The sequence below is a fragment of the Euphorbia lathyris genome, chromosome 6, assembly GCF_963576675.1.
Source record: "Euphorbia lathyris chromosome 6, ddEupLath1.1, whole genome shotgun sequence".
NCBI classification, from domain to species: Eukaryota; Viridiplantae; Streptophyta; class Magnoliopsida; order Malpighiales; family Euphorbiaceae; genus Euphorbia; species Euphorbia lathyris.
The window spans coordinates 47956085-47969730 of NC_088915.1; the positions used below are offsets into that span (position 1 = coordinate 47956085).

Here is a 13646-nt window from a genome sequence, read left to right on the forward strand (position 1 = left end):
TAAAAGACATAAAAAAGCATTGTGTAGGATGAAGAAAAAAGGTGAAATAAATTTACCAAAAGGAGAAATGTTCCACGTAGCCCTCAAGGAACTACTGAAGCTTATAGAGGAGGGGAGGAAGGAATATCCTGAGGAATTGGTCCAACCACAACATGAGCTGCTGCCTCAGCCTCCTCATCAGCACGTTTCTTGGCAGCTAATTGGCGAGCTAGCAATTTGAGCCATACAGTACTCATGTCAAAACCTGTGTACATAGGAATCAAAAAATCAAAACAAACTCAAAGGAAGTTTTCATTTCTACCTTTAAAGATGTGAGCATAGGTAGGAGTCCTCTCTAGATGAACCCTATGACTCCACCAAATGACTCGACAACTAATTTCTTGTAAAAGAAATACGCAAATTGGCCAGGCAATCAAATACATCTCGTTCATCATCAGTAAGAGGAACCAAGTCTTGAAAGCTATCTTTTTCCATGATAGTTGAATTCCAGGAATAGTGGAAGGGAAATTCGAGGGGGTAAAGAGAATCCTTGAGGGTTTGGCCCCCTTCATCCTTGGGAAGGCAGATCCAGAACCAGCGAGGTTTAAACTTGTTTCTAGAGGGTTTATCGTTCATAAAAGAGGATCGATTAGTAGGAAATTTTGAAATCCATAAGGAGTCATCCGATGGCCTCTGATTAGGAGTCCAAATATGCCAAAAAAAGGACCTGTCAGTATGAATTCCAAATGCTCGCAAATCTTGGCTATACCCAAGAGGTCCAACTAGCCATTCAGACATAACTGCGTCGGGAAGATATCTAATTCATTCAGTACATTCAGAATGCTGTCATAGAAAGGAGATGAACTCCATTCTCAAGGAAAATCTCGTAAAACCCCAAATGGCCTTCAAGCTTCGGTAATCACTTGATCAAGACTTAGAACCCTAGCCTCTAAGTGCGCAAACTTAGGATATTAGGATACCAGAGTGGCCAAAGTAAGATCATCAAATGTAGATGGTTATTCACAATTTCTCAAATGAGGAATCTTCGGCTTCTTAGGTTCCTCATCCTTTTTGTGGTAAGACTTACTCTTGTTGCTGGGTCTTGATCCTTCACCCTTATCACGTGACGAACCCGCACGAACCATGATTTAAGAAAAAGAAATTGAGGAAAGGAAGAAGAACTTACTAAAACTTGCAGAAAATAGTTGACTCCCTGAAGAGAAGAAAAGCGAATACAAATTCAAAATGACAAAAGCAATGGAGCTATCAAGGGGACAAAAGTAAAAAGAATACAATGCCTAAAGAGAAGAAGATAAGGGGGGAGAAGGAAAGCAAAAAGACTTCAGGTCAAGTGAAACATCCTCGACATCAAAACAAGCATTCTCATTAAAGAGCCGCAAACACAGGATTCTAGACCCATCCCCCCAAGAGGGCACGTCGACAGAGCTATAAGTGACCCCATGATGACTCCAAAAAGATGATGGCTTGAAGCAAAATAACAAAATAAACCTTTTGTAAAAGGAAACCTTACAAAGGAATCCTGAAAGAATATCCTAAGACTAGGATGTGGGGGGGCATCTGATATTATGCTAAATGATATCACGTGTATGGTGTTAGCATCATCCTCATTATGGCCCAAGTCCAAAGTAATGAAGGACCAAACAATGTCTATGACGGCCCGTGGTCCACTTCAGCAGCCCGAAAGTGTCCATATCGGCCCAAGCACAATGAAAAGCAGCTCAATGCAGCTAACAGGATTCGGACCTCTAGACACAAAGGAATCTTTCGCAATCCTATGCGACAAAGGGTTCCTCCCAAGATTCAGACTATTTAAAGCATTAGGGATCCTAGCTCTATAAGGATTCCTAAGGAGGTGGCAACCTAAAACTTAATTGAACATTATAAATAGACAGATATAAGCACATGGTTCGGTACATTAACTACTATCTCAAACTAGTTTATACCCTTCCATTCGGTCCTAATCATAAACTAATTTAGGCATCGGAACGGGTTTGTTAGACTTCGGCCGCATCTGACCTGTATACTATTTTGTAGGATCACTACGACGTCGGATCATCATCACGACTTGGACATGTAAGCCAAATCAAGTAACACGTTATCAAATGTTTATCTACTTGTAAGAATGAAAAAGTTAGGACCGATTGATAAAAGATTTCTTAAAGTGATTTTTACATTATTTGTTATAAAAATTACAATTAAATTAAATTATAAAAATTAATTCTAAATGTATCATTATTTTTTATATATCATAAATAAAATATGTTTTTATATCCTAATTTATAAATTTTAAACTCCTTAGAATCACGATCTTTATAATATATTAAAAATAATAATTTTTCCAAAATTGACATAATTTAAATTATTATATGTATAATTTCTAAAAACTGTATCTTCATATAAATTTATCTTTCTTAAAGTATTCTCTTTCGGTTTCGGGTGAGTTGATGAGACCATGGTAAGCACACGCCCCAACATCAAAGAAAGAAAGAACCAAACAAATACAAGTCGCACTTTTCCTCAACTAACGAACCACAATATGCTACGTCACTTATTCCAAATTCATCCACGCCATCCATTAAATGCCCACATACGTATACCATGTTTCTTCCTAGTTCCTCACCGCCATATCCCTAAACTGCCCTTCTATTATTAGTCCATCTCCTTCCCCAACAAACCATACTTCTTTTATTTTTAATCTCCCTTCTTCTGTTTTCTTCCTAAATTACCCGTCTCTACTCAACAATGGCCACTGGGTTGCTTAGAAAGGGAATTTCGATCGCCAGAATTTCTTCCTCACCGGCTTTCACCTCCAGGTATGTTCAGGCACGCTTTCACGCCTCCGAAGTTGAAGCCCAGAAGGTGGAACCCAAGGCTTCCTCCGGCTCCAATATCAAGACCTTCCAAATATACCGCTGGAACCCCGATAACCCCTCCAAGCCCCAACTTCAGGACTACCAGATCGACCTTAAAGAATGCGGACCTATGGTTTTGGATGCCCTTATCAAGATCAAGAACGAGATCGACCCTTCCCTCACTTTTCGCCGATCTTGCCGTGAAGGAATCTGCGGCTCCTGCGCTATGAACATCGATGGTTGTAATGGACTTGCTTGCTTGACAAAGATCGAGTCTGGTTCTTCTTCCACTGTTACTCCTTTGCCCCATATGTTTGTCATTAAAGATTTGGTTGTCGATATGACTAATTTCTATAATCAGTATAAGAGTATTGAGCCTTGGCTCAAGAGAAAGAACCCTCCTGAGGTTCCCGGAAAAGAGTTTCTTCAGAGTAAGAAAGATAGGTCTAAGCTCGATGGGATGTATGAGTGTATATTGTGTGCTTGTTGTAGCACATCTTGCCCTAGCTATTGGTGGAATCCTGAGTCTTACTTGGGCCCGGCTGCTTTGCTCCATGCTAATAGGTAATCTTCTTGTCTTTTCCCCTTTGTCTTAATTGGTATTCTTCATTTTTGTTTGTTTATTCATTTTTATGATAGCAATTTTGAGGAATTAGGATGTTTAGTTTAGGGTTTCTGTTTTATCGGGACCATTCAACAAAATTTATTTTTGGTGAATAGAATCGAAGTTCTGATAATGCAAAAAATTTACCAAGATTCAAATACAGAGAAATAAAATGGGGGGTAGGAGTAAGAAATGAAGTTACTTTGAAGGTGGGATATACAAAATGTTGTTGATTTGATTATATATGAGCGTTAATAAACTTAATTATCTCAGAATTTTATGTTGGTTGATTGATGATAAGCCTATAATCCTTGTAGCATACTTGTCTTCTGCTTTATAAAGTTAAGTTCGAGGCTTGCAGGTAATCCATGTTGGAATAAAAGAAAATTTGGGAATCTCGTGAGCCTACTTTAGCATGTTGCATTTGTTTCTTTGATAATTTTTTGAAGAACTACAGTTAGACTTGGGGGCATTCTGCCTTTTTTTGGGTTAGCAATCAATTTTATCATAGTACTTCATAATCAACTAAATGTCATTTGATTTGATAGGTCATTATCCATTGCGTTTGTTAAATGTAAATGTCTTAGTTGTGAACTTGTGGTTATTTGTCTTTCTCATTTTCTGGATGTGTTGCTCTCTTAACATTTTCTAGCTCTTATCTTCAAAAAGACTTTGCTTGTTTATGCATGCTATCTTGAAATGTTTATGTAATTCTTCACAAGATGACTGTTGAAACTTTGGACATTTGGTATTAGTCTAATATGTTAACATGATATAGTTCATAACGTTTTCTTGCATGTTACATCTTAAGAGGTTGTCAAAACTGTAAGCTCTCAGACGGCTGATTCATCTTGTTATTTTGATGGTGCAAACAGGTGGATCATGGATAGTCGTGATGAATTAACCAAAGAGCGATTGGAGGCAATAAATGATGAGTATAAGCTTTACCGGTGCCATACAATATTGAATTGTGCGCGTGCCTGTCCTAAAGGGTTGAACCCTGGAAAGCAGATCATGCAGATCAAGCAGCTCCAGCTATCATAAGTGTCTTTGATTGAAGTCATTCTATTCTAGCATTTATTTTGGGAGGATCCTTCAACTCGATTAATATCAATAATATTAATAATTGTTTCTTGCATCCCTTTTTTGTATTTACAATTAGGATTGGAGTGCGGCATCTTTCCAAATAAATGTTTATAGAATTTTTTATCTCGTTATGGTTTTCATGCTATGTTTGAAGATATTCATTGTTGTGCATGATTTGGTTGATGACTGGCCACTTCAGAGTTATGGTATGCATGAATACACAGTGATGATTACTGCAAAAATTGCAGATGTTATGTGTTAAGAACATTTATTGCTGGAATGATACTGATTGCATAGGGGTGGCAATGGGGATCGGATTTATGGGGATGGGGGGGCGTTTTGATCTTTATAATCAGCTTTTTAATTAGTATTGATATTTTGGGAATGGAGATTTCCTGATATCCATGGCGACCCGCGTACAGAGGGGATGAAGATGGAAAAACCCCGAAACATTTCATGGGATTCCCTGAAACTTTCCCCGCATAACTTTTGCAGTTCACTTGTCCATACTATATTTGAAGCTGCAACAAAGGGAAAGACTATGTAAAAGGCCTGGAATTTGCTCCAGGAAATTTCAGATGCTTTCCCTGCTGGGTTTACAGTGGTAGTTAGGTTTGCACATTTCGCTGTAGATTATGCAATTTGTTGGACAGAAGGGTCATATTCTACTCGAACAGTACAGATAATGAAAGTGGTACAAATCAATCTGAGTTGTGCTACCGTGAGTCTAGCATCCAGCGGTCTCTACGTGATTTCCATGGGCAAATCTTTTTTTTTTTTTTGCCTAAATACTTGTTAAAATGTTAACATTTACCTTAGCATTTTCATATTATGGAGATACAGTTACTCATTGACATTGTCAGCCATGAAATGGTGCTTCTATAATATTATAAAAATTCGACACTATCACATCGACAGGCCGATTGATGCATGTCTTGTTAACTAGGTTGAATTTCAACAATAATCAAGTACGAGTTGGATGTCACTATGTGACCGTTTGGTTTTATTGCATTTTTATTCTAATTGAAAAACAGTTGCGTCTACTAGTTAAAACAGTAAAAATTGAGAAATAGAAGGGCAAAACCAATTCTATAGTTAGGTGGTATTCAACAATAGCTGGAAATTTTGGAGAAATGGAAGGGCATAATCTATTCCAAGGTTAGGTGATATTCAATTTAATTGAGTAATAAGATAAGGGTTCATATGATATGGATGAGTCAAATTTTGTAGCGTGGAAAGGGAAACTAACCATAGAATAAATGTCAGAACTGAACACAGTTTTAGAATGATGTCTTGTTATATCCGGAAACATTCAATATAGTTTTTCAATCATTATTATTACAACTGGAAACACCTATTTAAGCAGCAAAAGTAAAAGTAAATATTGTCCTTGTGTTGATGAAATGAAGTTGTCAGGAATTGGTTGGATGATTATATTCATCATGATTATAGGAAAAAACAGCATTCAAGCAAACATTAGGAAATCATTTCTCATAGATCCTCCTCATCACCTGAAAAAACAAGATATACCATTTCAGGTCGTAACTGTAACAGGTAATTGCATCTATCTGTCTTTCCTGCACAGATTATTTTATTTATTTATGTTATGTCTGACTGATGAGGAACTGTTGCTGTTGTTGTTTGTAGGATGCAATAATGACTGTGATACAGCTTGTTGCGACTGTGACATTGAGAGACAACCACCCTTATGCGTGCTGTGTTGCAATGAGGACCCTTGACTTGATCATTCTTTGTTAAATGCAGGAATACACACCTAATTAACACCACTCCTCTTTCACTTGATTTATGACATAAATCCCCAAATACCATCTAATATTAACCTAACTCTTCATTACAAATAGTTGACAATTCATAATTGAGCTATCAAAACTTGTATACTCAGCATCATTCTTAAATTAATCATAGGACAAAATTGGTTGAACTCCGTTACAATTATTATGCCACTTGTTGCTCGGCAACTAATTCTCAGAAATTGTTTGCAATTACATATATTTTATGATCTAAAACTAACAAGGAAAAACAATATATTAAGCTGGATTTTGAGGTGCAAATTATAAGAAAAAAGTTGCAGACTTCAAATCCTACAAAGACCAAGGAACACAGCAGCAGAGGATATTTGTACCCTCAGATCAGCAATATCTACATCATGACCACCCTCAACTAAGCCCCACCTGTCCACCTGCAAAACAATTAGGATGAATCACGTATCAGAGAGCATATAGTATGCAGTAGGACATGAGAGAGAGATAGAGAGATGAAAATGAAGAAGAACCTGGAAATCTTCTTCCAGTCTAATCAAGTGAATTGCTTCTTCAATATCCAGCTTTCCTCTAACGATTCCAATTGCAATTATTAAAGAATGGGATGCTGAAGCGATTGCATCAATTGCTGCTAATTCGCTGTTGTCAGTTTTCTTTAGAAAGTCTTCTATTGCCTTCACCAAACCTTCCTCTTGCTTGCCACCAAAAAAACTCGTATACACAATAGGCTTAAAGCCAAATTCTGATTTGACCCACTCAAGCAAGGGATCAATTTTCTCTACTTGTCGTTCTGAAAAGATTACTTACTACTCAGATAGCTATCATCACTGAGATGAAACAAAAAAATCCATATCTAACAAGTGAACATGTATGAAGCCAAATCTTCTAGCTTGAACAATGTCAAGGATGCAATTTGCTATGACAAGTGTAGAATGAGTTTGTGCCAATATACAACTAATGAATGTTATGTTTCATCCCACTATAGATGGAAAACAAGTAAAACGGCATGCCTTGAAGAACAGTGGATCTAGTTTTGCATGTCATAGACTTGTAAGATAACACAACTAAAGTTTAATAACTCCTGCTGGTCCTGATTTTTCTCAGCTATAGAAAATCAGGATATAAGATTTGCAAGTTCATGAATATGATCAAATAAGGCATTGCATAAAATTAGCAAGTTCCTGGAATGAACCAATATTTGGCAAACCTATGTACCAAGTGAACTAGCATTTGAAAATGGCATTTCAACTGAAGAGTCAACCCATAGTTGAATGTAACTTTAAAAAATAATACACAAAATGAGGCAATAAAAAAATTAATAGAACCCAATATACAATGCTAACCTGAGAGTTTATCATGGAAGTGAAACTGACAGTGCAATAATTGCAATCTGAATTAATCATATGGTAAAAGTAAGCTTTGATTGTTTCAGAAAAGATGGAAGTGAAAACAAAGAATTTGTGGAAGAAAACAAAACGAAAAGAATTTAAACTTCCATTCACTTTTCTGGATTCCTTTCTAGAAGAGGGGAAAGAGGAGAAATGTAATACTATTTCAGGCCCCATTTGTTTGCCGGGAAATATTGGGTAAGCGAAATTTTTTTGTTGGAAAATAAAATATTTTCTGGTGTTTGGCTCAAACACTGGAACTTTTTTTCCCAGTGTTTGTTTGTCTTAGGAAAAGAAAAAGCTTCTGCAAATGGGAATAGACCCGGTCAGACACAGGCCAAGAACTGACCTTAATCTTCTAGCTAATTTTGGACATTTTCTTGCTAACTTTTGCTATGGCCATTTTCATAAATTTCTCTGCAATCAACTCCACTTGCTCCACAACAGAAACCAACAACTACTTGACGAACCTTCTCATCTCAATTCGCCACACACCAAATCGAAGGCCCTGTTCTTCCTCCATTATTCCAAAATTCTCTCCAAATTCAACTGTTCCACCAATGCTGCAAAATGTGCAGTTCAAATCCAAATCATACACCTTGGAACCTTCTATGTTGGAGATTCCAAAGTTTCTCTCGCTAAAACCTCCATCTTTCTTATTCTTATTCTCATTGAATAGAGCAAACACATAAATCTCTACTTTATCTTTGGGCTTCAATGGCGTATCTTCAATGAGTCTTTGCGTTTTCCGGTGTGGCAGCTGTGTCGCTGGATTCGGACACTGTAACCGCAAGGCTCTGATTTCCAAACCCTAGGGAAGTAATTGCAGGTCTAACAATGGAGGTCATTGTCGGCATAAGAAATGGACTAGGTTCTAGAAAGTTTAGGAAAATGTTTCTCTTTTCAAAAGGGTAAAACATTTTCCTCACTTTCTTCGTATATTTTCCTGTTAACCTAAGATTTTCCTTTGTCTTATTTTCCTAAGCAAACAAACACCACAAAATATTTTCCGGCAAACAAACAAAGCTTACTTTTACTCGAAAGATTCTTGTATGAACTTTGTTAACAAATAAATAGAAATACACATAATTGTAGCTTGACAGTTCGAATTTACTTCCCTCTGTTTTGATTGGAACCTTTTTAGTAAGTTAATTTCCTTTCATTTTCTCTGCATTCCCTGCATATCTCTTCTTACTATATCTAATTAATCATACAAACTAAGTATATTACAAAGTAATCTTTCCTGTTCCCAGTTCCTCAAATCAGAGTGGGTACAATTTTCAAAAAGCAAATCAAAAGATATAACGTATGCATGATTATCCATAATTTTATTTTGAAATAAAAATAATGACATACCATAGACATCATTTGTGAGATCATCATCCTCTGGAGCCCGACAGAAAACTAAATCTTGATTAAATCTCTTGATCAAGTTTTCAATAATCTTGGGTCGGGTAAGTGGAACTCTCTCCAATGCAGTACACGAAAGTTTCATGAGAGGCATTGTAAAAGGCCTGATTCCATCTTTATGCTACAACAAATAAGAACCCATTAGGTTCACCCATTCACAGGTACAATTGAATCAATAGAGGAAAAGCAATACAGTTCTTAAGAAAAGCAATGTAGATTAAACCCTCGAAAGAATAAAACAGAGAATTCAATTGGTACAATAAGCAAAGCAGCAAAACACACAACTTAAACGAGTAAAGCAAGAGAAAGAACCCAATCCAGCAACGATAAATCCAACATTATTAAGAAAAATCACCGATGAAACGGTAACAATGGAAGAGAAAAGCCAAATAATATGCTCATAAACATACCTGATATTCCCATTCAGCAGCTACGGCTTTCGCAAGAGCTAAATTAGGCAGCTTAAGAGGCCTTTTAGAGGGAGTCTTAAGTGTCCTATAATCAAGCATAACTGACCATCCATTTCCATCATCTGCCTCTCTAGTGGTTACTTGTTTGTAAAACCGCTTCCCCACAATTGAACCAGTCATGAATGACATTGGCATTGTAACTGAAGAAGGCGATGCCTTCTTACGCTTGGCATCTGAATTTAGTGCCTTTATTTCTATACTGTCACTTAAAGGGGTAGTAGCGGTGGCGTCGGTGGTGTTATTATTGTCGATGAATGTGAAAGAAGAAGATGGATCATCGGACTGTGACTGGGCGGTGGCGATGGAGGTGAAGTGAGATGATGCTAGTGGAGGAAGAAGTTTAGGAATTTTTATTGAATTAAGGGTTTTAGATATCAATGAACTTGCCATTACTTGGCGTTAGAAGAATCGAGTGCAAATTAAAATCGTGAACTTGATCTTCAGAAATCAGATCAGATCGTTAGGGTTCAGACAGAGCGAAAATGAAACAAAACAACCACATGGATATATGAGTCGGATCGGGTCGTAATAATTAAATCGTGAGAGACTGTGAAGTAAATTCTCTAATGTGTTTGCACACCCAATAAGAAATGTTAATTAATACTTTTTCAAAAAAAAAAAAAAAAAGGACAATTACAAAACTAGCACCTTTTAAAGGGCTAATTTTTTTTTCTAACTCATTTTGAAAAACTCACCAAAACTAACACATTTCATTAACAAAATTCTAACATTACCCTCATCTCTAACACTCCGCTCCCCGCTCTTTAACATTCGAATCTCTCTAACCTAACACCCCGCTATTCCTCTCTCTAACTTTCCGGCGATTCATTGCCCGATTCTGTACATTTCATCCGGCAAATCTCTGTTACTTCGAGTGGACATGGCGAGAACACGAAGCTCAGACAACGAATCGAATTCAGAAGGAAGGACGAAAAAGAGGGTAAATAACTTGACTTTACATTTGCAATTTTCTCTTGTATTGTATGTACATTTGCTGTGTTTGAGAAGGAATATTTCGTTTCGTTTCGTTTCGTTTACTTCTTCTGGTGTTAGGATTTATCCGGGTTCATCTGGTGTTAGGAAGTCATTCGGTTTGGTTGAAGTGCGTCGATATGTATGTTCTATCGGCAACCTAATTGTAGAGAATACATAGATATAGACAGCCTAATGGCCGATAGAACATCCATATCGACGATCTATTGCCGATAGAACATTCATATCGACGTTCAAATGTCGATAGAACATTCATATCGATGATCTAATGTCGATAGAACATTCATATCGATGATCTAATTGTCGATAACTCTCTTATTTTAGCATACGTTAGCTCATTCTAGCTCAACATTATAATTAGCTTAATTGTATGTTCCCTGATGATATGTCTACAATAAATTTCAGCATGATCATGTAGACAAGAGGAAGAGAGATGAGCATGGCTCTCCTTCGAAGAAGAAAGCAAAGAAGAAATCTGAATATAAATACAAAAAAGCATTTGGAATGGAAAGCGTCATCACAGTTAGGTGTAACCTAGACGCAGCAAAACATATAAAGGAGGTGTTAACACCAAACCAAGTAGATCTATTTAGGAAGAGTTGCTTCAGGCAGTATTTGGATATGACCAATACAATATTTGCAGGAGTCCTCTGTCATACCCTTTTAACAAGGGAGATCATACGTGAAGACCTCAAACCCAGGGAGCTTTGCTTCAAAGTTAGAGGTGTTGAGTTAAGATTTGGGGATTGGGAGTTTGGACTCCTAAGTGGGTTACGGTTTGGAGACATGGAAGCATTTACCGAAAGGTTTAGTGCGATAAATAAGCCATATAGATTTAGGAATAAGTTTTTTCCAGGCATCCCTACACCAACCTTTAAAGACGTGGACACAATTATGCTGCAAACTGTTTGGAAGAATGAATCTGATCAGGATGCAGTTTCATTTGCCATGTTGTACTTTGTCATTGGCTGTGTGTTGGATAACACTGCCACGAAACATGCTCTTCCTTGGGTTTTGGAACTTGCTGAATTTCCAACATTGTTTAACGAGTTCCCGTGGGGTGTTGTGGCCTGGGATGTGACCTACAGGTCTCTTGTTAATGGGATAATTGGTGGAAAAGACCGAATTGATCAGTTGTGTGCTCATAGGGATCGTTTCAGGACTAGCCGTGTCTCATACAACCTATATGGTTTTGCACATGTATTTCAGGTATGATGTGTGTATATTCTATATACTAGAAATGTTGGTAATAGGCATAAATAATGAATTGGCACTTTGTTGCAGGCTTGGCTGTTCGAAGTATGGGATGCCACCCACGCATGGTATGACAAGAAAGGCACTCACATCCCACGATGGAAAAAGACCGGTATCGCTAAATTGCCCAAAGTTCTAGCCATTTTTGAAGTAAGTTGACCAATCATTGTGCCTATATGTGTCACTATTATGCTATACATTTGACTGACTTGTTTATTTTTAGTCGGGTATAAAACCAAATGCCACGCAAGTTACAGCTGAAGACAGGGAGAAAGAAAGCTCATGGTATCAACATCTAGTAAACCATGTGGATGGTCTGCCGTGTAATTATGAACAAGTGTTTACCGATTTGGAAAAGGGGCAAGAGGAGGAAAAGGGACAAGAGGAGGAGAAGGGGAAAGAGCAGGAGAAGGTGAAAGAGGAGGAGAAGGGGAAAGAGGAGGAAAAGGGGCAAGAGGTTGCAAATGGGAAAGAGGTGGAAAATGGGCAAGAGGAGCAAGAGGATGAAGGCATGGAAAAGGAGGGACATGAGGGATTAGGTACATATGAAGGAGGATATGATGATGTAGAGGATGACAGTGAATCTGAGACTGATAATGATGAAAATGCCTTCATTATCTCTCCTAGAGTACCTGTCTAGAAGAAGAAACAGTCTGGTCTGGAACGACTACTGAGGAGGATGTTTGCTGAGCACGAGAAGAAAATGAATGACAAGTTTGCTGAGTAAGAGAAGATAATAACTGAATAGTTTGGTCAGCAAGAGAGGAAAATGAATGACCATTTGTCTGCCTTTGTAAATAGATTGTCCGTTGTAGAACGTGATGTGCAGGAACTGAAGTCACAACGGGATGTGGAACGTGGGATGTATGAGGGGGAGGTTCATATGTATGGTAGTGAGAGGGAGAGGGAGAGTGAGAAGAAAGAGCATGAGGAGAAGGAGAGGAATAGGGAGAGGGAGGAGAAAGAGCAGGAGGAGAGAGAGAAGAAAGAGATGGAGGAGAGGGAGAAGAAAGACTAGGAGGAGAGGGAGAAGAAAGACCAGGAAGAGAGGGAGAGGAATAGGGAGAGGGAGGAGAAGGAGAAGATGGAGCATGAGGATAGGAAGAAGAAAGAGCTGGAAGAGAGGGAAATGAATAGGGAGAGGGAGGAGAAGGAGAAGAAGGAGCATGAGGATAGGAAGAAGAAAGAGCTAGATGAGAGGGAAAGTGTTCATACATCTTCTGTTATAATGATTGATGTAAGTTTTGGTCCTTAATGTTTACCCCGGTGCTTTTAACAATGAATAATGATATAATCTATGTTTCTACTTGGTGTTTTAACAGGATGAGAGCCATGACGGCCATGATGTTGACATAGATCATGGACAACTTAATCTTCTGGTTAACCAGGTTGTCCAGTCATCTTTACATACACGTGAAGACAAAAGAGAAATCGAAGATATGACTATCGAGGTTAAACATGAGGAGGAAGGGAAGGGGAAAAGAGGAGGAAGAGGAGGTGGAAAAGGGAGTAGAGGGGGAGTAAGGGATGCAGGAGGAAGGGATGGAAGAGGAGGAAGAAGAGGGGGAAGAAGAGGGAGAGGAAGGGATGGAAGAGGAGGAAGAAGAGGGAGAGGAAGGGATGGAAATAGTAAGGAGGTGCTTGAAGTGAAAGAGAGACCTAAACGGGAAAGGAAACTTGGGAAAGACGTCCAGTCACCATTCACTGATCCTCTGATGAATTATCATTTTGCTGATGATGATGATCAGTACCCGGTAGAACAACACGATGGTCGCGATCGTATAAAAGGACACCTCCTATAGGCCTAT

At 38.1% G+C, this 13646-nt stretch overlaps 2 protein-coding genes across 2 annotated transcripts; one reads left to right on the plus strand and one right to left on the minus strand.

Annotated features, from left to right (window-relative positions):
* The first annotated feature begins 2623 nt into the window (after positions 1-2623).
* LOC136233077 (succinate dehydrogenase [ubiquinone] iron-sulfur subunit 2, mitochondrial) lies at positions 2624-4668 on the plus strand. The gene is made up of 2 exons (XM_066022627.1): positions 2624-3416; positions 4332-4668. Exons 1-2 carry the CDS (start codon positions 2743-2745, stop codon positions 4498-4500), a joined length of 843 nt encoding a protein of 280 aa, XP_065878699.1. The 5' UTR covers positions 2624-2742; the 3' UTR covers positions 4501-4668.
* A 1782-nt stretch (positions 4669-6450) lies between these two features.
* On the minus strand, positions 6451-10145 carry LOC136234078 (uncharacterized). Its single transcript, XM_066023842.1, has 4 exons — positions 9532-10145; positions 9068-9242; positions 6836-7113; positions 6451-6742 (listed from the first exon to the last, which is right to left on the minus strand). Exons 1-4 carry the CDS (start codon positions 9979-9981, stop codon positions 6638-6640), a joined length of 1008 nt encoding a protein of 335 aa, XP_065879914.1. The 5' UTR covers positions 9982-10145; the 3' UTR covers positions 6451-6637.
* Between the last annotated feature and the right edge of the window lie 3501 nt (positions 10146-13646).